Raw genomic sequence first — 23,284 nt, 5'->3', positions numbered from 1 at the left:
GAGCTGGTACGTATACGCAGTCGTTACCTCTAGCAGTACGTGACAACTCCCTCTTCATCACGCAAAGGCCGCTCATCCCGTCTCTTGGTCTCGAAAGAGCCATGTTTTCAATCGAACCGCTTGATAGGAACACCGAGATATAACGTTATTATACTACCCCATCTTTACAGGTACGTATAGTACCAACGTGAGATGCCTGCATGAGCTTAGCCCCATCTCACCAGACAGAACTCAGGATGCCCGCCTCCCCCAACCTTGGTAGCGTTGATGGTTTTCCTGTGTCATGGGTATTCTTGCACACTTCCTCGTCGTCAGTCTCTTTGTTTTTCCCCTCCTAGCCTAGCTCTCTCCCTCCTCCTCCTCCTCCTCCTTCCTTCTTCTCCCCTCACCCCCTTCGTTGAAGACAGTGAAACCGCTGTCGGCAATGTATCTCTGCCACCTTCATCGCCGTTGCCGCCATCCTTGCTTCTCACCTGGCCAGGTTCGTTGGTGGCTGCCATGCTGGACTTGTTGTCGTCTGTTGTCTCGCCAGGCTCGCCGTCATCTGCTTCTCCGTGCCTAGTGTTGTCCGCTTGGACAAGTTGGCCAGCGTGTCTACCTCGCCAGGCGCCTGCTCTGCCATGTTCGCCTCCGTTTTCTTTGTTGTGTGCGTCGCCATGGACGACCTCCGCTTCTTCTCTTGGCTCTTGTGCTCCTTTAGCTTCCCCTTGTGTCTCTTGTCCGGCTTCCCCTTCTGATGCTCGTCTGCAGTCGCCTTCAATTCTTCATCGGAAATCGCCTTCCATGTTGGCAGGATTCCGTGGTGTAAAGTCGGTTGGCCCCCCTTTCCAAGGACATCGTTCTCGGTGGACCGAAATCCAGAAAAAAATCACTTCTCTTGATGAGATTTGAGGCTTACGGGCCCAGATGAGAGCGGGATGGGTGGCTGTTTCGGCTCGGTGATTTGCACCATGCTCTCCTTGGCGGGTGGCATTTCAGCAAGCATTGCCAGGATGTCGCTGTAGCCGCTCTTCACGGCCAGCTGCATGGGAGTGTCGCCGTCTTTGTTGGGGGTATTGACTTTGATGTACTCGTGTTCGAGGAGCTCGCGGACAGCAATGGCACGACCCCACCTCGCAGCCAAGTGCAGAGGCGTGTTGCCATCCATGTTCTGAGCATTGACATCGGTCTTGTTACACCCAATGAGTGTTCTGATGGCTTCCTGTTCATCGTTTTGTATGGCCAGGTGTAGCGGCGTGTTGCCATCCCCGTTCTGAACGTTGACATCGATGCCGTCGTGCCGAAGAAGTTTGCCGATAGCTTGCCGGTTATCGTTTCGTACAGCCAGGTGTAGCGGCGTGTTGCCATCCTTGTTCTGGACATTGACCTGGATATCGTCATCCGCGATAAGCTTGCTCACGGCTTCGACTTGACCGTACTGTGCGGCCAAGTGTAGCGGCGTATTGCCAGCCTTGTTGCAGGAGTTGATGCCAATGTCCTTTCCGCCTAGGTCACAAAGGACAGATAAAAGAACCATATCGCCCCGATGCGCAGCTCGATGCAGCGGTGTGTTGCCATTCTCATCGCGGGAGGGAATGTCGAGTGAAGGAGCCCCGATCTTCCTGTCCTCAAGGAATGCATGGAGAATCTCGACATAATGCTCGTCCGAATAACCGGCATCGGCTGAGGCGGGGTCCTTGATGTACTTGAGAAGTCGGCATAGCAGATACGTGTCCTCATGCTGAGCTGCGCGGAGTAGCAGTTCATCGACGATGCTGGCATCTTGCGGCGTTGGCTTGGGGTCCGGTTTCGCAGCCGGTTCGACCGGCACTGGTGTCAGGTCAACAAAGACGCCCGCGTTCACTTCCTTCCCAGAAGTTCCCTCCACCAAAGGGGTTGTCAAGTTCGGGCTCGCAGCTCGGGGGCTATCGGTTGCAAGGCCGTGTCCCCTGTTTGTCTCTACCTTCGTATTAAGGGAAATATAAAATGCCGGACCGGCGCCGTCGTCATCGATAACCTCAACAGATGTCGCGGATCGCGACGACGGTTTCGTCTCGGCCTTTACGTCAAGGGGAAGAGAAGCCGCCGGGCCCGCGCTGTCGTTATCGGCATCCTCGACGGATGCCACGGGTTGTGATGCCTTCGGCACCACAGGCAGACCAACCTTGTTGCCCAATGCTTTCGCCTCTGGCCGTGACCTTGGCCCGGGCGGAGCGTCGATGGGCTTGCGAGTTGCCAAAGCATCTCTGCTGCCCTTTGTCTTGCCATTGTCCCTCAACCCTCTCGTGGTTGGCTCGCTTGACTCGGTCGTGTCACTATCCACGTCGAACATGACCGATGCTGTTTTGACCTTTCGTGTGATATCGCCGGTTTTGTTGAACATGGCTGACTTGGTGTTTCTCCGACGGTTGCTAGAAGATCTCGCCTCATCCTTGGATCGGCCTTCCCGGTCCCAGCGGGATTCACGAATCACAATCGTGCGCGGCCTTGAACTCTCGCCAATCTCGGCGAGGTTGGTATCGGGGTTTCGAGTGCTCCTGTCCGGCAACGAAGGGGCCAATGTTGTGCTGCCATTGTCCACCCAGTCGTCATATTCGTCTTCGGACCTCCGTCTACTTCGCATTCCCTTGGCCCGGGGCTCTTGACTTCGGCGTATCCGACCCCTCCGTGAGCCCATGTGTTCATCAGGTTCATCGAACCAAGGCCTCGGTTTCACAGGCCAGGCCTTTCGCCAGTCGTCGACTTGGACATCGGCAGTGGTCAAGGGATCCGGCCCGTTGCTGTCCAAGTGCCAGGGTCTTTCGGGACCTGGCTGACCGTCGTCCATTGGCGGATCCAGGATAACAACATGTTCAGTCCCCCGGTTGTGCCTGCGAGACCCAAGCTCGGAGCGGGAACGCAACCGGTCATCTGAGCGGGGTTCGGCTTGGTGCTCGGTCTCAACATTCGGCGGTTTGAGATCGTCCAAGGAAAGCGGGTCCATGGGTGTGGGCACTGCGAGGCCGAGCACAGTAGAGGCGAACTTGGCGAGGTACGGAGGAATCCTTGAGGCGTCCAAGCTCAAGCGCTCGATTAAAAATGACGATGGATCCGCTCCGTCGGTCGCTAGCGAGGCATCGTTGTCTGGTGCTCTTGAAAGAAGGGCTTGAAACGCAGCCCAGGCCACCGCCAACGTTTCGTTCTGACATTGCTCGATGCGAAACCCGTCGTCCACCTGGAGATGCTTCACGCCATGCTGAGAAACAACCGGGTCCACTTCTGGAATGAGAGGCGCAAGATAACTTGACAGGCACGTTGCAAGGTGCCCTTCTGTGTCACCTTGAGCATCGGCTTGGAGCTTGGCGAGCGCAACGAACCATGCGTTTGGGTTTTCCAGTTGAAGAATGAGCAGCTTAATGGCATCCGCTCGAAGACTGTCGTCGCCTATCTCGTCTGCCGCTCTGATGGCAACCTCAACGGCGTGCCTTTGCGCCGGGCCAGAACCGTACAGAAACCTCTTCCAGTCGGGTCCTGGAATATGCCGAAACGGGACGCAGATGGGTAGGCTAATGCCGCTGCCTTGGTCAAGTCTTAAAATACCGAGGCGGTTTAATTGGGCCTCGTCTGTGGAAGCAGGCGGTCGTTCCATCTCGAGAAAAGTCTTGGCCAGGAGCCACTGGACAAACGGCCTGGTCATCAGGAGGTTTGGGTGATCGTGCTCAACGTGGTCTGCGAAGGCCTTTGCGTGGTGGAGCAGCAGAAGATTCCGAGCCTTCATGGACTCGCTATGGTCCTGGAGAATCAGCGAGGTAAGGACATCGAGAAGGCCCATGACGAAGGATTCGTCGTAGAAAGGACGGGTCCAATCCTTCAGGAGGTTGTCCATCACTCGAGGAAGATGGGTTGTGCCGAAGAACTGCATGGCGGTGTCTTGCCACCCGAACGCCGAAATGAACGCCTTAAACAGGTCCTTGAAATCCCAGATGCAGGCCTCACCGACCAGGTTACGATAGATCTGCCGCCAGTTGAACAGGGACTTTGCGTACACCTTAGTCGATACTGTGATGCTTTGATTCGTACATAACTCAAGCCGATGGAGAACTCGTAAACAGAGGGTAAGCAGTTGGACCTAGCAGCATCGTGTCAGGTGTTGCGTCTTAGGAGCGGGGTTGGCTCTGAGTGAACACACCTCTGTCGAGCCAGCCAAGGAATCAGCTGCAAGTGCTATGAAGGTGTTGCGTACGGCTCTCAACACTGCTTCGAGATAGTCTGGGATGGGTCTTTGAGAGAGCAGGTCCAAGAGAGCAAAGTTGGCAGCTAACTTGCTCCGGCTGCGATCGTCAGCGGTCTCGTTCTCCGGATCCAGGACAAACTCCGGGAGCATAACGTTTCGTAGCTCTTTATAACAACCAGCAGACAGCAGCATCTCGGCGTACTGCACGCGAATATACGGGATCGTACTTAGGTGTCCGAGCGACGACCAAAAGTGCTTCTTCGCTTCTTTGATCAAGCCGAGTCTTGTAAGCCGGCAGAAGGACTCCAGGTTGTCTTCCCAGTCTTCCTCAACATCCAGATCGAGACGTATTGACATGTCTTTGCTTCCTTGCGACGGATCGAGTGCCAAATGGAAGCAAGGGGCGGTGGTCTCAGCACTGACCACCTCGGAAAACCCAGAACCTGCGTGATACACCAGACCGGCCCTTTTGAAAGGCATTGTGCCGGCTCTAGGACGAGGTGTGAGTTTTGGCTGGGGCTTCGTCTCTAACTTCGGGTCCTGCTGGGACTCTGAGCTTGACGCTGGGCTCTGCTCTCCCTTCGACTCCTGGGAAAGATGAATGCTAGAATTTTGATGGAGTCCTAAGGATGAGGTGTATCGCGGGCCTGGGGGCCGCCTGATAAACGCTCGGGTATGAACTCTCGATGGCGGCGGGTCATATGAGAGAGAGTCCCGCGGTCGATTGAGCGATCGACTGGCGGTGATAATCATCTTGTTATCTAGTTCGGACCCAAGACCAGACCTGAACTGCTGCTCGAACAAGTCCGAGAATCGGTTGCGTTCTCTGGATGAATGGCGTGCCTTGCGGCTGCTGGATCGCGCACCGGCATAGGAAGCTCTCACCGGGCGGTATCCATCGGAAGAATCCCTCCTCTTCCGGACACTATAACGGATCTCTGTACTATCCGAGTCCATCGGAGAAGGGCTCATTGGCCATCTTGTCGGTGGATACTTCCTCGTCCAGGTCGACCATGCGTCATGAGGTTGAACTGGACCCGGTGCCTCCTCAAGCTGGCGTTGACGTTTGCAGCGATGATCGTCTCGGTCGCTTCTCTCAGGTTCAATGTTGACGAGACCTTGGTTGTCGTTGCCTGAAGCATTGGATCGGTTTCCCCCCTCCAAGGGTACCGGTACCGGATCGGCGTCAGAGAAGTCGGCGCTCCCTAGCTGTGCCATGTTTGGTCGTCTTCCTTTGAGGCACGTTGCCACCGAGCTCCAGTTTCCCGTCGAACGATGATATTCAGTGAGGAAATGAAGTCAAAGGCCGACCTCCTTCCTCACGGCGTGATGCTTCCGGGTACGTTGGGCCAAAGCGGGCTGCTGTACGAAGCATTGGATCAGGGCGCGCGATGAGCGTAATCCGGAGGCATATCTCCTCCACGGCCGAGTAGCACAGCCTCTGGATAGGCACACTTGATGTTACGGCTCGTGTGCGTCCAGCCGCCCACGCAACATCGCTGACGAATCAGGTGCAGCGAGAAGCGACCTGCAAGTCTGCGGCACACCCAGCTTCACTTTCGCTCACTTGCTTCCGCACGCGTGGCGGGTGGCAGTGAGCGCAACCGGGGCAAGGTGCGGGGAGGGATTCAGCCTTGCCGGCGTACGCCCTGGTCTGCGCTCTTCCCTTCCCCCAGCGCTTGGTCAAGCGTCATCTTGAGAACCCGAGAGTCGCCGATACCCACAGACAACGCCGAATTTGCCTGTCCATGGGATTGAGGTGTTTGCGACCATGGAGACGATACCAAGAACGTCCCTCCAGCTCGATGATCTCCCGACGATGGAACGTCAGCACACCCGGCCTGCTCTGTTTTCCAAGGCGCAGAGCAAGTATGGGAGGTGCGACTACAAACGATTCGACAGTATCGCATCGACGCACATGCGGGCCGGCCGTGGTACCATTGGCAAAGTTGAAATCGATTGTCGGTTCCTCTTCACCAGATCTCAATGGGGTGTTATCGGGGAAATGAAGAATCCCGCCGGCATCATGTACCTCGACTTGGATTTCAGCCAACCGCCGGACTGCAAGCTCGAATCCGCAACGGTTACTATAACGCTAACCGAAGACGACGGCGTAGAGAAGCGCTCTGCCTGCCCTGTAAAGTTCACCGACTACTTCGGCCCGAGGAGTCTTCGAGGCGAGGAATCGGTGGTCCAGACGCGAAGGACGAAAAATCGTACCCCGGAGGTACACTTGCTCGGATATGGAGCCGGCGGCATTGGACTGGACGAGGAGAAGGTGGTCCAGACGAAAGGGCGTTGGGACTTCTCTGGCTATATCAGCTCGACCAAGGACGACCTTTGGTATAACCAGTTGCGGTGGGAGTTGAAGGAAAGCTCGCTCGAGGTGCAGCCGACACACAACAATCTCTTTCGTACGGCCTTTACGCTTGAGCACAACGCGACGAGGTTTTACATGACTGTCCAAGTCAGCGGAAAGCTTGCAAGGTTCTCCGACAAGGTTAGAAATCGGTTCAAGTTTGGGGAGAAGAGGAGCAAGGACGAGGAGATAGTGACCAAGATCGAGTGGTCCGAGGAATACTCATGTCCCACGAGGCTGGACATATGGGCCCGGGGTCTGGATAATACCATGAGGCTCGCCAACAGAGTCCAGATTGCGGACGAGATGCCCTCCGCAATGGCGGCGAGCTATTATCCATCCCTCCCGGCCCAGAACTATGCGACACTGCCACAGCCCATCCCTTCGATTCATCCACCTCCGCAAGCCGTACATCTGGTCCCTCCGCCACCGCTGATTACGCTGCAGACAGCACCTCAGCAGTCGATGCTCGGGCCGTGGCTCGCATCGACGCTACCGCCAGCTCACGAGGGAGGGTTGTCAACGGTGGTGAACCCACTGCATCACCTTCCCCCGTTGACCATTGATGATCTGAGGATGGCAGCAACAGGACACGCCCCAGCAGACCCCCCACAGCAACCTCGGCCACCGGGTCTTTTAACACCTTTAACAGCCGAAACCGCGGTAAGCGAGGTGTCGGTGGGCTCAACCTCCGTGACGTTGGTGAATCCGGTCACGCCTGGGGACGAAACACCTGGCAACCGCATTCCCGATACCGTCGCAAAGGACGAGGACCCCGACAAGGAGCTGGACAAGGTGCCGGACGCCGGAAAAAGCCTAGTGCCGGATGGGCTATGGCTCGGAATCGCTGCCATGCTGCTAGAATGGTTTGGCACCGTGCGTCTCCTGCTCTGGGAACTGGTACGTGTTGTCGGGGGTCCGTTAGGGACAACAACGCTGGAGGCCCGACAAAACCCCATCAAGGCTGGACGAAAACATAAGGCGGTCGAATTCGACAGGGTTGCGGAGAATGGCCATCTCAGGACACCCAAAACACCAAGGACGCCACTGTATCCTGTGCAGACTCGCTTTCGAAGGCGGCGCACTCCTCGGTATGGAAAACGGAGGGCATTGTCGGGATGGAATGACGAGGTTCGACATGAAAGTTCAAGTTTGTAGGAGTGTGCATGACGTGTTTTTTACGTACGTAAAAGACAATAACGATGTCAGGGTCTGGGAAAAGTTCTTAATATGGTTTCAGCATTCATGCCGGGAGGAAATTTGTCAACGCGAATGTCTAATGCCGAGGAGTTCATCAGAGGGAGGAGCCCAATCCAGGTCTACACAGTAGGTATGGCCGCCCCAATCTAACATAGCTAACCCTAACCCCCATGCTGAGTTGAGCTGAATGGACCCATTCGCTGGCCAGCCTCTCATGCGAAACGACCATCGACCTCACGGACACGACATCCAACTCGGACGGACGCGAAAGGCTCGGTCAATGAACTCGATCCTGACACTTAGGAATACGTTGGAAGACTTTGCACGTTTTGTCTACTCTTCACGGTTGAATGAGAACGAGTTTAGCCTCTGGTTGTTCTCTCTCTCCTTTCCAAGGGCTAGCTGAGCCCCCAATCATCACCACGGTCTCAGGTTCTGTGATCACCGATCTAAACGCCTCTTTTACACATCCCACATCCCTGCAGCACGGCCCTGCAATAACACCATGGCTGACCTTCTCTACGACCTGCTCACGCCGACGGGGCCGTCCTCTCAGCCCCCAGATCCCAGCTCGCTCGAGTACCTCACCACGCTGGCCTCGCAGCCCCTCTCATCCATCACATCTTCCGAACCGCTATCCCTAGCGCAGTCATCTCACACTCTCCTCCTCTCTCTGCAATCACTATCCAAAAGGTCTCACAAGCAAATCATCGAATCCGCCTCTCACCATGCCACCCTCAGCACCACGCTCCCCGCGCTTGCGGCCAGCACGGCCGATCTCCGCAATGCGATTCCCAAGCTCGACACCGAGGCGCTGCGCTTCTCAACAAACTACAGCAAGAGCGGCGACAGCGAGGTGCTGGCGCGGCGCAAACAGGCGCTGCTGCTTTCTCGAAACGTCGAGCGGCTGGTCGACGTGCTCGAGCTGCCTACCCTCCTCTCCTCGGCCGTCTCGGCCGCGCCCGCCAACCACGCCTCCGCCCTCGACCTGAACGGCCACATCCGCCGCCTGCGCTCCATCTACCCCAAGTCGCCGCTCGTGGCGTCCATTGCGACGCAAGCCGACGAGGCCATGCACGCTATGGCTTCGTCTCTGATCCTCTCGCTCAAGGCGCCGGGGCTCAAGCTGGCCGCGTCGCTGCGAACCATCAGCTGGCTGCGGCGGGTCCTACCGGACCTCGAAGCGGAGGTGTCTGCGGCGGCGGCGGCGGCTTCGGCTTGGTCCGCACCCGCAGGCGCAGCGGCCGCCTCTGGCAACAGCACCGGAAAAGGTCTTGAAGCTCAGGAGCGTCTGCTCGGCGCTCTCTTCCTCGTCTGCCGCCTCGCTACCCTGGCGACCATGCTCGACGCCCTCGACCCGCTGCGGGAGCTCGCCGACCAAGAGCGGCAACGCCAAAAGGCCATCGGCAGCGGCAACGCATGGTCGGGCGGGCAGCAGACGGAGCGCTACCTCAAGCGGTACATTGAGATCTTCCGCGAGCAGAGCTTCGCCATCGTGTCCATGTTCCGGAGCATATTCCCGCCGGCCACGACCACGACCACGACCACGGCCGCGGCCGCGGCTGCGGCGGCGCACGCGAACGACCCGCTCGAGCCGCTGCCCTCGGCGCTGGCCACGTTTCCGCTCCACCTGGTGGACATGCTGCTCGGCACGCTGCGGGAGTATCTACCTACGGTGAGGGACCAGGCGGCGAGGGACAGCCTGCTCACGCAGGTGCTGTACTGCGCGGGCAGCCTGGGCCGGTTGGGAGGAGACTTTGGGTTGTTCCTGGCTACGCTAGACATTGGTGCCGAGGCTGAGGAGGAATGGGTTGAGGTTGTCAAGAAGCACCGGGCGTTGGCGGGGAGGTTAGAGTCTATCGTCGGGGAGCAGAAGAGGGCAGGGTGACGATATTGTTCATGTCCAGGGTTAGGGTTGGCCAAGTTTTGACGGCACTCGCGCTTCCTGAACGATGTGATCTCTTCTTACGCGAAAACGAATCAATGTTCCAAGACAAAAGGCACTGTTTTTGAACGATCCACATGGCGGCCGTGTACCACTCACAAACATCATGCTCTAGGTTCCTGCTGTTCCTGCTGTGTACGCAGTATGCGGATGAATGGGCCGTTGATACTGCTCGGGTCGAGCCGGCACAGTTGCCGGTTACCCCACCTGCCTGACCGTTCCCGGACGTTCCGTTAACGTCATAGGCCGGCCGTGACCTTACCAACGTTTCCCCCAGAAGAGAGAGGGAGGGAGAGAGAGAGAGAGGCTTTGTCTCGCTGCTACAGACCTGGATAAAATCGAGAACCACCAGCAAATTTGACGCACCATGAATCAAAGCATATGAACTGCCATGGCTCGTCTGGGTCTCAGATACACATAAGCAGCCCTTTGATCGGAAGAAAAATTTGCGGGTTCGACTGTTCCACGAAGCTCCTCCATAACCGCCCTCAAGCCTAGATCACACACACAGACACACATACACACACATACACACACACACACACACACACAACCGGCGCCATCAAGGGACGGGGCCAAACGCCGCAAAAAATGTCTAATGGCTCCAAAACGGCGCTCTCCAAATCAAGTGTGTCTCTCATATGCCAGTGACTCCATGCCTGTAGTCAAGCCATCGCCCCGCTGACCCTCATCCCTCCCTTACCTTCCCCCCTTTCGTCCAGCCTTCCACTTCGTCGCCGGCCTCGGCTCGGGCGTCTTCACGGCCGCTCTCCTCCAGCCCTTCGACCTCCTCAAGACGCGTGTCCAGCAGTCCGGCACCAACTCGCTCTCCGCCACCATAGCCGACATCTGGGCCGCGCCTCGCGTCCTCCCCGCCCTCTGGCGCGGCACCGTCCCCTCGGCCCTCCGCACCGGCTTCGGCTCCGCCATCTACTTCACCAGCCTCAATGCCATCCGCCAGACCGCCGCGCGGCTGTCGCCCGCCCCGGCCTCGCGGTCCGCGGGCCCCCGGCCCGCCTCGTCCTCCTCGTCCCTCCCGAAGCTGTCCAACACGTCCAACCTCGTGGCCGGCGCCGTGGCCCGGTCCTTTGCCGGCTTCATCCTCATGCCCCTGACCGTGATCAAGGTCCGCTACGAGAGCACCCTGTACAGCTACACGTCCCTGGCCTCGGCGGCAAAAGACATCCTCGCCAAGGAGGGCGTGCGGGGCTTCTTCTCCGGGTACGGCGCCACCGCCCTCCGCGACGCCCCCTACGCGGGGCTGTACGTCCTGTTTTACGAGCAGAGCAAGAAGCGCCTGAGCGCCTTGTTCCCCGCGGCGGACGCCGCGGACGCGCCATCGCCCCAGACCGCCGCCGCCATGGCCACGCCGCACGCCGCCACCGTCAACTTCACCTCCGGCATCCTGGCCGGCGGGCTCTGCAGCGCCGTCTCCAACCCGTTCGACGCCGTCAAGACGCGCCTGCAGCTCCAGCCGGCCCGCTACCGCAACATGTGGCATGGCGCGGGGAGGCTGGTGCGCGAAGAAGGGCTTCGCGCCTTGTGGGACGGCCTCGCGCTGCGCATGGCGAGGAAGGCGCTGAGCTCGGCGCTCGCGTGGACGGCGTATGAGGAGCTGGTGAGGAGGGCCGAGGTTGAGTGGGGGAGGAGGAGAGGCAGGGAGGAGGCTAGAAATCAGCTGTAAGGAGAAGGGGGAGATGCTGCGGAAGCGAGGACACATAACGGCGGGTACATACACTGGATGGCGTTCATGGGTAGGTGATCTTGGGTTGATGATGGTGCCAAAGGCAAAAGAAAAAGGTCTACGACGAGTGGTGAACGGGTTGTTTGTAGCACGGGCATGAGAGCAGGTGTCTATGGCGGGACGGAAGCGGTCTTTACTCGGAAAACGAAAACATTGTACTATATCTTGTACTACTATGCTAGTACCCTCTCCTGGCTCTCCACGACCAAAAAAAAGTTCTTACACCCCACCCTGAAAACGATGACTAGCTCCAAACCAAACACATCAACAGAACAAGTCAGGCGGTGAACAAGGTCATGTGAAGGGAAGAGCAGCATAGAACCATGGAGCCCGGAAGTACAGACAACAAATCTCGCAGGCTTGTAGCAAGCAGATCATCGTAACTCATTGCCAATCATCGCTCACGTTCATGATACCCTCCGCATCCCGGCCCCCTCCAGCCAAAAGTAATCCAGTACCCTTATATCTTTTTCCCCAGCTCTTCTCGTGTCTCCAACACCAACCGAGAAACAGACAAACCAGCCATACCGGAAGGATAGAGAAGAAAACACTTGCAGCATCCTGGCCAAGGTTGAAATGGTAGGCAGTGTGTTACCAAGCAAGAGAGCCAGAATGAAAAAAAAAAAAAAAAAAAGAAAAGAAAAGCAAAAAGGAGAGGGTATCCTCGCCACAAGGCGAAGAAGGAAAGCCAAACAGATGGGAGCAAGAACAACCCAAAGGACAACGCAAAAAAAACAAAAGTCTACCACGGCCTGATCCCAACCCCCGCCCCCCTCCCCTACGCCAATAGCGAGCGTACTTACCGCGGCTTGCCTCCAGCCAAGTAGAGCAGCAACCCGGGGCTCTTGGACCTCGACCGCGGCTTCTCGCGCACCCACTGGAACTCTCCCGAACGGCGGTGCGAGTGCCGACGGTGGTGCTCGGTGGGCTCGAGCATAACGACGTGGTCGTGGCGGTGGGACGACGACGACGTGGCCGTGACGTAATGGGCCTCTCGGGACTCGCGGAGCCTGCGCGTGTGCTGCCACAGCTGCTCCTGCTCCCACTCGGGCACCCAGCGCTTGATGAGGACGTAGGAAGGATCCTGGAAGAAGGTCTGGTTAGCTTTTCTTTTGTCCTTTTGTGTGTTGTTGGGAATACTGGGGGCGAGGGAATAGGACCAAAACGTACGCTGGGGTCGCGCTCAAAGTCAATCTTGTAAGCGATGAGCGTCTCAATCTCGACGTGCCGGAGCGACATGCGCGTGTACGTAGCCCGTGCGAGCTGGTTGTTGTTGTCGTCTTGTTTGGGCTCTTGCTCCTTCTTCTCCTTCTCGGGCTTGATCTTTTCCTTCTTCATGATGGCCTCGATGGCTTTCTCATCCAGGCCCGAGGCGATGAGGCGCTCTTGCAGGACGCGCTGTATCTCCTTCTCGCGCTCCTCCCGCTCCTTCTTCTCCTTCTCGAGGCGCTCCGCCTCCTTGGCTTTGTACGCCGCGATGGCCTCCTCGGCCTCCTTCCTCTTGCGCTCTGCTTCCTCCTGGGCCTTCTTCTCCTCCTCGAGCTTCTTGAGCTCAATTTCGCGCCGGATACGGTCCTCCTCTTCCTTCTTCTTGCGCTCGGCGTGGATCCGCTCGAGCTCTTCAAGAGCCGCCTTGGCCTTGGCCTCGGCCTCGCGCGCCTTTTGCGTCTTCTCGGCCTCCTCCTGCTTTATCCGCAGCTCCAACTCGGCCTTGTACTTCTTGTACTCTTCCTCTTCCTCGCGCTTCTTCTGCTGGCGACGGGCCTCCTGTTCGCGCTTGAGGCGAGCCAGCTCGTCGCTGTCCTTCTCAAGCCGGGCCTTCTCCTCGCGTTGCTTCTCGATGCGCAGCTGCTCCTCCTCGCGCCTGATGCGAGCGATCTCACGCTTGAGGTGCAGAAGCTCGTACTCGTCGCGGTAGCGGTCGTTGCGGAGCTCCTCCTCCTCGCGGCGCTGACGCAACTCGAGCTCCCTGCGCGCCTGGGCCAGCTCGGCCACCTCCTTATTGTACTTTTCGAGCTGGCTCTGCTCCTCCTTGCGGTGGGCGTCCTTTCTGATAGCCTCAAGCTCGTCCTGCAGCCGCTTGAGCTCCCACCGTTCCTTGGCGTCGTCGAGGTGACTGCCCCGGCTGGACGACCGGCTGCGGTTGCTGTGAGAGTAGTTGCGGCGGTGGCGGCGGCGGCGGCGTGACGAGGCGCGGGAAGACTCATCAGAGGACGACGAGCTTGAGTCGCGGACGCGGCGCTCAACAATCGGTTGGTGGATCACCACCTGGGGTGCAGCAGGCGCCGGAGGGGGCCGATGGTGAGCGGGCGGGGACCGACGCTCCCGGGATCTGGAGCGCGCCGTGACAATCATGCGCTCATCGGCCCGGCTGCCGGGATAGTAGCCTACCGGCGGCCGATGGTCCCTCACATCTCTGGTGACGGTCTGAATGAAGTGCGGCCCAGGGTCGCGGCGGGGCGACGGCGGTTGGGGGATCCTGAAGCCCGGGGACCGAGAGCGGCGATGGTCGCGAACATTGAATCGGATCTCGGTTGAGTTATCGCTGTCGTAGCTGGACATGGTTGCGACGAGATGAGGAGATGGTCCGCTCCGCTCCTCTTCGGGATGTTGGCTGTAGTTGGTTCCGAGCAGGGTTCGAACTGGCGGTCCCGTCCTGATGTGAGCAGGAGCTGAAGAACCAAGATTTGAGGATCAAGCTACGTTCGCAGACAGGTCTGATCTCCTCCAACAAGCAGGTGTCGTGTGGAAATGCGTGGAAGCAGCGAAAGAAAAGAGAATCTGTGCCGCAAGAGAAGAGAGAGGGGTCAGGAGGATGTAAGCACTACCACGGGAGCGGGGGTGTGGCCCACCGTTTTATTCGACCAACGTGCAGTTAGACCAGCCTGGGAGCACACCATGGGAACTCTTCCCGGCCGTGAGGCAAGAAGACATGCATTAGCCGCGGGTGGACGGCAAATCAAGAGGGCCCCACGGTATCCTTGGAAGCACCCAGGCTGGTCTGACGGCACGGCGTGGGAGGGAGGGAGGGCAAGCGGCAGCCCATGTCCCGGCGGGCTGCCGGCCTGCATGTCCCGCATGACGGCAGCCTGGTCTGAATGGTGCGTGCTTGTGAGCGCGCGCGTGTGTGTCGTGTACCATGCGGAGCTTGGCTGGTCTCAAGTGCACAAGACACACCGTTCCCGCAGAGGCTGCAGGTGGTTGGCCCGGCTTGGAACCATACCAAGGCGTGGGTGGGGCGGACATCCATCTTTCCCCGAGGGACCGCACGCAGGTGAGCGGCAGACCCGGGCAGCTGAAGAGGCTGTGGAAAGGACCCGATAACATAGCAACCCTCCTCGGTAGGAGAAGGAGGGGGAGGGCTGGGATCGGTGGAGGGTGCGCGAAATGCTGGGACATCTTGGACCATGACCTGCCTCTAACCTCCCATCGACCTGGCAAGACGATCTTGAAAGTTGGTATTGGTAGCGTGGAGCGAGTGCCCCGTGTTCGTCACCTCCGTCACTCTCTCAGCCCTGCGGAAGAGCGGTCTCCACCGGATTGAATCGCTGCGATGAGCATGATGACGCATTTCGATCCAATGGTTGGGCAGCCATGTGACCCGCGAAGCCGTTGCCCATCACGAGCGCCAGAGACCATGGTTTATCGGGACTGTGCGGTAGGGCTAGGAGGGGCTCGGTTCCAGGTAGACGCTTGGCGAGCGGCTGTGAGACAACCACCAGCAACCTCACAGATGTGGCTGGATCAGGTGCGAGGGGGGAGGGGGGCCTATCCGCATCCCACGCTAGCGGAAGGACGGATGCTCTGCAGATGCAATCATGATCGAGTTAGCTTGTATCAGGCTATTTAAAGACATTGAGGTTTGCTGCTGAATAAGCTAATAGGCGATCAAGGACCTGGGCGGTGTTGAAGCGCTTGCGTTTGACGAAACGAGTTGCAAGTCAACTTCTTCAACGATGCTCCGAGCTAGGGACCAGAGCCAAACGAGACCCCACTCTAGGCAACGAAATTCCCCGGCGGGGCATTCACGCTTCCTTCCAACCTGGAAGAGCGGGGTTGTTGCACAGTGTCCCTCCCCGTGTAACAGATGTAACAGACGGCCAGAAGCAACCGGTACGACATCCCCGCCAGGATCAACAAGGCATCACAGAGCCAACTGGCTCGACGAAACAGGGTAAAAAAAAACAGGATACTCTTCCTTGCAGGGTTCCTCGCCATTGCTTCCTTCTTCGGGTTGAACAACCTTGGGCGCAGCCGATCCATTCTTCCATGGTCCAAAAGCATCTGACGCGCAATGCCGCGACAGCCGCCGGGGGTAGAGCATCAAACGCTGCGCCGCACGCCGACGTCTGCCCCATGGAGCCTCGCCGGATGCAGTTGGTTCTGGCGGTGTACTGTGTACCTAAGGGATCTAGGTCAGGTAGGTAGGCTGTATTCCGGTTGATGTGAAGCCTGAGCTAGGTGGTTCACAGTCCCAGCCGTCTCATTTTTGATCATTGTGATGAGCGCTACTCGGACCCCGGGCCCGGTTCCATCCTCGTCCATCCCCCACTCCCTCTCACTAGTAGTTACTGCGAACCCCCCTTGAGCATCTTCTCGATGTGTTCCTGGCTATTCTTGGCGGTCGTCTCCAGATAGTGCAACCTCTTGCCCAACCCGTCCACCTCGGCCTCGATCTCCTTGATCTGCGAGCCCAGCTTGTCCTGCATGGCCGGGACAGGCACGGCGACGAACCTGGACGCAAGCAAGAGTCAACACCACAACGCCCCATACCCCGGTCCCCACAGGCGAGAGGCCGCACAGCGTGGTCCGTCATGGAGCAAGAGGGATACGCACATCTTTCCCACGCCCTCGTACACGGGCGTGTCAGCCGGCAGCGCGGCGATCTCGTTCTTCGTCAGCTGCGCGAGCCTCATTTCGCGCTGCTTGGCCGCCACCTGCGTGCGCACCAGGCTGATTTGCTGCTGCGCGGCCACGGCCTGGGACTCAATCTCCCTCACCAGCTAGATGGTTGACAAATAACCCCGAGTGACTCTGTCAGCCCATGGCCAACTGGACACGAAGCAAACCACCTCAGCCGGGGGTCGCCCCTCATGCTGCCTCTGCTTACCTTCTGCAGCACTTCGTTGGATATCGACATTTTGGCCCAGCTGCCTGCTGCTGCTTGACCAAATGCTGACCGGAGATGTTGCGAACTCTGAGGATGAGGATGAGTCAAGCTGGCGGCAACAAAGAAAGTGGCGGAAGGTGTAAGAATGAGCGTAGGGGTCTTCTGTTGTCGCTGTGCCCTGGGAGGGGTGCCGTTTGTGTAAGGTAATGGGAATCTTAGGCCGTCATGCTGTGGTGTTCGCTCCGCTAGTGGATTGCTTCCGCGAAGTTGCTGGAAAAGGCGGCTCCGCGAAGCACAGTGCGAACATACAAGGCCCGCACATGACTGAGGAAGAGGTCGACGAAGGGTCAAAGAGGAAGTGGACATTGCTAAGGCCAAGGAAAAAGAGAGATTCATCGGAGAGACAGAGTAGAACTGAAGCTGTAAATTTGTGTAAAAAAAAAAAAAAAGTTCTTGCGTGAGAACAGTGTCGGGCTCACTAACAGGCCATAGCTGGTTCTCGCTTGGCCCTCACCCCTTTGGGCAGTTGACTATTATTACCCAAACCATCTCCCCTAACGCCGGTCTACCATTTTGTCCGATATCTCGTACCCGATAAAGAAGAAAATGATGATGATTATGCCGTCCAAGTACCCATTCAACACTCAGTCTAGCCATACCCGCCCTCCCCCCCCTCTCCCCAAATCTATGTGCCCCGGGCGCTCTCTCCGCCAACCGGCGGCCGGTTTGGCAACGCACAACAACCAGCTGACTGATTCTTCTTAATGCCATTCTCCAGCACGGCACAGCTGAACCTGGGTAGCACACGTGGAACGCTCCGGAAAGGCGCCCAGTCGAGCATGTACTCCGTCTCCTTGCCATCCAAACAGCTGTTGAGCCACACACGCCAGAGTATCATGTGGTATGCTAGGTTCCCCGGTTAGCAAACGAGTTTTCACGGCCAATCGGCGTGCTGCCAGCGTACCTCCTATCTCTGCATTAGTATCATGGGATCATGGGCACTCTCCAGAGCAAGGCAGCGGTGGGTGGAGAAGGCTTACCTAGACCCGTCAGGATATGCCACCACCCGTGGCCCTCCAGGACCACCGACCACGGGAGCAGGATCTGGTTCTTGCCAGCTGTGAGACGGCGGCAGAAGATGTTGTCAATGTTCCAGATGAAGAAGCCGGCCAAAAACATTCCGATGCCTTGTCGTGCGGTCTAGCGTTAGCGGCAGAAGACCCGCGATACAAAGCACAAGACAGTCTCCAGCAAGGCAAACAGGTAGGGCGAACCGGACACGGCCAGCGTGTACATTTTCCGCATGTACCAATTCGTCTCCTCGGGGTTGCGCTGCTTGAGCTGCGGCCTCAGGTCATGTTCCATGACGTAGAAGCCACGGCAGACTGTCGAAAACGTGAGCAGGCCGTATGCCACCTGGTGGAAGACGGGATTTTGGGCGTAGAGATAGTAGACCTAGACACCCGCCCGTCAGATGCTATACGCCACACAGGGTACCAGGCAAGGGTTTTGGCGAGATTGTCTGCACCTACCGTGATGAACACTGCCAGCCCGACCAATCCTGCTGCAATCAGAGCCTGGTCCTTGGCTGGCCGCTTGTAACCAAACGTAGCGAACGCCATGATACACACGGTGTAAATCATGGGCAGCTCGTCGGCAAGCTGCATCTCATCTGCCATGGAACTGTTAGGAGGCTCCAGGGGATACAACGAACGGGGCGGGACACATCCCAAGCTTGGTCGGCAAGAGACTTGACGGCAGGACAGGAACCCGCGAGGGGGGAGGGGGCGGGAACAACTCACACTTGAGAGTGGTGTGGAATGCCATAGACCCCAGGCCCACGACCATGTAGCCGAGGAAAACGAGGATAAAAACCCTCGAGTGGCCGAAAGAAATCACATCTCGTAGCCCCTTGAGCCCAAGCCACATGAACACCAGGTTTGTGAGTGTGTTGACTACTTCAGCGCAGTAGTAGGAAATGTTGTAATCCTAGAAAGCGCTTGTAAGCCAACGACGCCCGGGACTATTACGGAAGACCCTTCCGGCCAAAGAAGGATGCAATTCGCCAAAGGCCCACCTCTTCGCACCAGTTCAGAGTTGATGTCTGTTCCCCCCAGAAACCCTCGCGGGACTCACGGTAGGGGAACTGGAGTGCCGAGACCAGTCCCATGGCCGGTTTCCTTGTTAGTCGTTGCCCAGCGCTTTGGGGCGGCGCGGAAGCCAAGCTCTCGGATCGAGCGGATCTGGCTCCCGAAATGGGGCGCCCGCCAACAGAGCCTCACCACACAACGAGACGGCGGGACGGAAGGGCGAAGGGAGATTTTTACGCTCCGTATGCACGTAAGCCCAGGTAGTGAGCGACGTGTTGATTTCCCTCGAGGCGACGGGGAGCGAAACAACAGGTGGAAAGTAGATATGCAGGAGGTTGAGCGACGCAGCCTGATTCACAAGCGCCAGATGGCCGAAGGGCAGGATGTTAGTGCCGGGCTGCCCTGGGGAGGATCCGTGAAGATGGTTGGCAGGGAGATGATGATGATGAAGACGATGATGACGGTGATGATGATGATGATGGGTAAACGAATGGATGGATGAGGAACAAGATGAGCACCGGAGATGCGGATACCTCACGTTTAAATTTATTCAGTCGGATGAGTCGGGATGAAGGAGATGAGATAGAACCAAGAGAAAAAAAACATCAGCTGCAAAGATCGGAGAGCGATGCAGCGAGAACGCCGTAGAAAATCCACTCCCGCAGGTATGCGGCTTGAACTGAACACCGCCTCAACCCTTTCTCTTCGATTTTCCTGATTCAACTGGAACATGCAATCGGCGACATGGAAATCCCCTTTGCAAAGAAATACGTGAGTCCAGCGACAGTGGTTCTGCCCGGAGCGATCGGCAGATGCATGGAGGAGTCAAGCCCAGGGCACTGGGCGCTGCGCCCGGGAACAGAGGATGCCGGATGCGATTTAGGCCCGGGGCATTCACGAGGCCGAAGCCCCGAAGATTGAGCAGTGGTTGGCTCGTGATTCCGGCGCCTGAGCGAGGTTGGAACTCGGAACTGGGCAACCTGGAATGCGCTAACTACCTTGTTACTGCACCCAAAACCAGGAAAACGCGGACGCCGGGCTGGTTTTTGGGGGGTGGGGGTGGGAACCGGGTTCGGGTTGCACGGCGTTACGCGTCATAAGAACGCCGGTATGCACAGGTTTGGGCGGTATTCTTGGCGTTGGATTGATGGATGACTTTACCGGTAACGTTACTGGACGGTACCTTAGTGGACACCAGACGGGCAATGCCAAGACTGTGGGTCCCTCCACAAGGCAACGGCCCGGCGCCGTGTCAAATCACCGATCCAAGACATTCCCCAGAAACGGGGAGCTGATGCGCCATCCATTGCACCATGCTCCTGTTGACCATCAGAGCAACAAACTAGCTACCTTGCTTAAGGTGCCGTACCTCCTCAACAAACGCGCATACGCATGCGATCTTGATCCTCTGAAAAGAAAGGCCCACTGGTCGATTCCTTCACAGACCACCGCCGAAGCAACGCCAAAGCAGAACAGCATCGGCGCATCATCCCACTCGGCTGACGGTCCCCCGTGTTGAACACGAAGACCCTCCCCTCCCCCCGCCGCGGGCACCGCCACGGTCGCCGAGATCCAATGTATTAGCCAACAGGCCGCCGTCCCCCTGATTTGCGTTGATGGCCAAACTGCATCGGAGACGTTTTAGCCATCCCCAAGAGCCAACGAGCCATGTCGGGTCCAAGTCGATGGGGATCCTTCCTCTCCCAAGCCGTGGCCGGCGTTGAGGCCCGCCTGGACAACATCCTGGCCGATCCCACCGAGGACGCCGCGGGGAAGCAGAAGGACGCAAAGCCCGCGTCCTCAGCCCCTCCAAGCAAGCCGAGTCCAGGTACGTTCTGCGGCCACTGCCCACCCGGGTGGGTTCTGTTCCAACGGGCAGCTCGTCCTGACGCATTCGTCCGCTGCTGGCAGGTCCGTCGCGAGCCGCCTCCACCCGCACAAATGACCGTCTCCAGGAACGACTGGCAAGGGCCGTCGCCGCAAAGTCGGCCGGCCGAAGCTCCCTATCGAACCAAGGGAGCCCGCGCCAGAGCTTAGACTCGCCCAACGCCCCCTCGACCGACGCTGCCGGCCGTGCCAGTCCAGTTCCCAAGGACTCCACCAAAGAGACGTCTTCGCCGCGCAGCTCGCAAGATGCCGCGAGAAAGTCCAGCGATGGCGATGCGACACGGGTAGGAGATAGGGAGAAGGAGGGGTTGGCCAACGGCGAGACAGAGACGGCGGGGAAGGAGGACGCTGGACAGCCCTCGGCCGACTCGGCGGCTTCCGTAGCCTCCCAGTCTCAGAACATGCCGGCCACGGAGACTTCCGCTTCCCAAGGGAACGCTCCGGGGAAGACGACGGCCAAAGAGACGCCCGGGGAGAGCCAGGGGCAAGGCGAGGCCAAGGCTGAAGATGCCCCGCAAAAACAACATCAAGAGGAGATCCTCGAATACGTGGAGCGCATAGACGCCCTGGAGGCGAAGCTTCAATTCCTTGCCAGAGAAGCGGCAGAGTCGGCACGGAAAGCTGCCCTTGCCGCGCCGGCGGGGAGCCTCGAGAAGAAGCTTGCCGAGAAGGACCAGCAGATCGCCCAGCTAATCGAGGAGGGCAAGAACCTGGCCAGCGCCGATCATAAGAGCCGCGCGCTCGTCAAGAAACTACGGTCCACCCTGGCCGAACACGACAAGGAGCTCGAGGCGCTCCGAACCGCCAAGAGCAAAAGCGACAAGGAGGCCGAGAACCTGCGCCCCCGTGCTCGCAGGGCCGACGAGCTCGAAAAGGCCAACGCCGACCTCCAGAAACGCCTCGACCAGGCGCAGAAGGAACTCGGCACCCTCCGGCCTGAGGTGCGCCTCAAGGACAGCACCATCGCGGACCTCCGCTCGCAGCTGCAGAAGGCCACCGAGCAGGCCGATTCCATGGCCGCCAAGGTCAACGACAAGGCCCGCGAGCAGGACCGGCGGCGGATCGCCGAGCTCGAGGAGGAAGTGGCGGCGCTCAAGGTCGAGAAGAACCTGGTTGCGGACCGGGGCAAGGCGCAGGCTGCCGAGCTGCGGGAGAAGGTCGAGCGCGCCAACGAGCGCGCCCAGGCGCGGGAGCTCGAGCTCAAGGCCGAGATGCAGGTGTTGGAGGGCAAGCTCGAGGCCATGCGCATCCGCGCGGAGGAGGCGTCGTCGGGCGCCGCCGGAGACTCGCAGGCCAAGCTGCTGAGGCAGATCGAGACGCTGCAGACGCAGTACTCGATCGCCAGCAGCAACTGGCAGGGGATCGAGACAACGCTGCTGGCGCGGATCACGGGGCTCGAGAGGGAACGCGACGAGGCGCTGCAGCGCGAGTCGGACATGCGGAAGAAGGCGAGAGAAGCGGTAAGCCGTGCCCATCCTGCTCGCGTCTCCGGTCGCTGGACTAACCCGAGCCTTTGCAGGCGACTCGCGCAAAGCGCCACGAGGAGGAGCTGGAGGAGGCCCGATCCAAGATCCCCACCATCCAGAAAGACGTGCAGGCCTACCAGGCCCAGCTGGACGCTCTCAAGAAGCGCGCCGAAGAGGCCGAAGCAGCGCTGTCCACGGCCAAGAGCGAGTTCGAAAAGGAGAAGCAAGCCTGGGAGGCCGAGCGGGAATCGTACCGCCAGCAGCAGCAGCAGCAGCAGCAGCAGCAGCAGCAGCAGGACGTCCCCGAGCGCCCGCGGTCCTGGCTCGAAGGCCTCCCCGGCACGCCGTTCCACCGTCCCGACAGCCGGCCAGCCTCCCCGCAGCTCAGCGCCCCGCACCGCTCCTTCAGCACCGATTTCCTCGGCATCACGACCCCCGCCGTCCTCAGCAAGCCCCGCGGCAAGAGCCCGCTTCCGTCCAGCGGCAGCGACGCCGGAACCTCGTCGCGCCGGCCGTCGGCGCAGCGCCCCACACCGCTCCACCACGGCGGCCCCGGCAGCACCGGCGTCTTCAGCCCGGTGTCGGGCGTCTTCAGCCCCGTCTCGGAGGCCCCGCCGCTCGTGTCCCCATCTCCCCTCGCCAACTTTGCCAGCCTCCGCCGGAACACCGCCAGCCCGCCTCTGGACAGGGAAGGCGAGCTCCACCGCGTCAGCGAGGACGCCTTCGAAGACGCGCCCGCCGTCCCCGACATGATCGGCCGGGAGCGCTCCGAGTCGCCCGCGCCCTCCAAAGCGCCCTCGGCCTCCCATCGGCAGCCGCCGCACCAGGCGCCGCTGACCCCGTCCCAGCAGCAGCTCCAAGACATGATCTCCGTCTCCACCGTCGCCGCGGGGCCCTCGGTGCAGCTCGTCGAGCGGATGAGCGCCGCGATCCGCCGGCTCGAGAGCGAGCGCGTCGCGGCCAAGGAGGAGCTGTCGCGCATGACGAGGCAACGGGACGAGGCGCGGGCCGAGATCGTCGCGCTCATGCGCGAGGTGGAGAGCGGCAAGGCGTCGGCCCAGCGCGTCGCGGCGCTCGAGGCCGAGGTGGCCGAGGTGCGGCAGCGGTACGAGACGACGCTGGAGCTGCTGGGCGAGAAGAGCGAGGAGGTGGAGGAGCTGAAGGCGGACGTGGAGGACGTGAAGGCGATGTATAGGGATCTGGTGGAGAGGACGATCAAGTGAGGTGGGAACCGTGGCGAGAGAGGGTCGTGTCCGGGGTAGAATCGGCTTCATAGGAGACATTGTGCAAG

General features: G+C 59.3%; 8 protein-coding genes across 8 annotated transcripts; 4 read left to right on the top strand and 4 right to left on the bottom strand.

The window, feature by feature from the left end:
- Positions 1 to 469: 469 nt before the first annotated feature.
- VTJ83DRAFT_5932 (uncharacterized protein) lies at positions 470 to 5,410 on the bottom strand (the record flags this gene model as incomplete). The annotated part of the gene is made up of 3 exons (XM_071012587.1): positions 470 to 841; positions 899 to 4,087; positions 4,148 to 5,410. The coding sequence occupies 3 exons, from the start codon at positions 5,408 to 5,410 to the stop codon at positions 470 to 472; spliced, it is 4,824 nt and encodes a 1,607-aa protein (XP_070865307.1).
- A 553-nt stretch (positions 5,411 to 5,963) lies between these two features.
- VTJ83DRAFT_5931 (uncharacterized protein) lies at positions 5,964 to 7,709 on the top strand (the record flags this gene model as incomplete). The annotated part of the gene is made up of 1 exon (XM_071012586.1): positions 5,964 to 7,709. One exon carries the CDS (start codon positions 5,964 to 5,966, stop codon positions 7,707 to 7,709), a length of 1,746 nt encoding a protein of 581 aa, XP_070865306.1.
- A 547-nt stretch (positions 7,710 to 8,256) lies between these two features.
- Positions 8,257 to 9,639, top strand: VTJ83DRAFT_5930 (uncharacterized protein; the record flags this gene model as incomplete). The annotated part of the gene is made up of 1 exon (XM_071012585.1): positions 8,257 to 9,639. One exon carries the CDS (start codon positions 8,257 to 8,259, stop codon positions 9,637 to 9,639), a length of 1,383 nt encoding a protein of 460 aa, XP_070865305.1.
- Positions 9,640 to 10,287: 648 nt separating this feature from the next.
- VTJ83DRAFT_5929 (uncharacterized protein) lies at positions 10,288 to 11,380 on the top strand (the record flags this gene model as incomplete). The annotated part of the gene is made up of 2 exons (XM_071012583.1): positions 10,288 to 10,324; positions 10,419 to 11,380. 2 exons carry the CDS (start codon positions 10,288 to 10,290, stop codon positions 11,378 to 11,380), a joined length of 999 nt encoding a protein of 332 aa, XP_070865304.1.
- An 859-nt stretch (positions 11,381 to 12,239) lies between these two features.
- On the bottom strand, positions 12,240 to 14,002 carry VTJ83DRAFT_5928 (uncharacterized protein; the record flags this gene model as incomplete). The annotated part of the gene is made up of 2 exons (XM_071012582.1): positions 12,240 to 12,524; positions 12,611 to 14,002. 2 exons carry the CDS (start codon positions 14,000 to 14,002, stop codon positions 12,240 to 12,242), a joined length of 1,677 nt encoding a protein of 558 aa, XP_070865303.1.
- Positions 14,003 to 16,008: 2,006 nt separating this feature from the next.
- On the bottom strand, positions 16,009 to 16,580 carry VTJ83DRAFT_5927 (uncharacterized protein; the record flags this gene model as incomplete). Its single annotated transcript, XM_071012581.1, has 3 exons — positions 16,009 to 16,174; positions 16,277 to 16,443; positions 16,551 to 16,580. 3 exons carry the CDS (start codon positions 16,578 to 16,580, stop codon positions 16,009 to 16,011), a joined length of 363 nt encoding a protein of 120 aa, XP_070865302.1.
- A 731-nt stretch (positions 16,581 to 17,311) lies between these two features.
- VTJ83DRAFT_5926 (uncharacterized protein) lies at positions 17,312 to 18,720 on the bottom strand (the record flags this gene model as incomplete). Its single annotated transcript, XM_071012580.1, has 6 exons — positions 17,312 to 17,517; positions 17,591 to 17,737; positions 17,825 to 18,005; positions 18,083 to 18,222; positions 18,353 to 18,539; positions 18,628 to 18,720. 6 exons carry the CDS (start codon positions 18,718 to 18,720, stop codon positions 17,312 to 17,314), a joined length of 954 nt encoding a protein of 317 aa, XP_070865301.1.
- A 1,588-nt stretch (positions 18,721 to 20,308) lies between these two features.
- VTJ83DRAFT_5925 (uncharacterized protein) lies at positions 20,309 to 23,216 on the top strand (the record flags this gene model as incomplete). The annotated part of the gene is made up of 3 exons (XM_071012579.1): positions 20,309 to 20,468; positions 20,552 to 21,987; positions 22,047 to 23,216. The coding sequence occupies 3 exons, from the start codon at positions 20,309 to 20,311 to the stop codon at positions 23,214 to 23,216; spliced, it is 2,766 nt and encodes a 921-aa protein (XP_070865300.1).
- Between the last annotated feature and the right edge of the window lie 68 nt (positions 23,217 to 23,284).

Source organism: Remersonia thermophila, chromosome 5 (assembly GCF_042764415.1).
Source record: "Remersonia thermophila strain ATCC 22073 chromosome 5, whole genome shotgun sequence".
NCBI lineage: Eukaryota > Fungi > Ascomycota > Sordariomycetes > Sordariales > Chaetomiaceae > Remersonia > Remersonia thermophila.
This window is presented reverse-complemented; position numbering and strand designations above follow the sequence as displayed.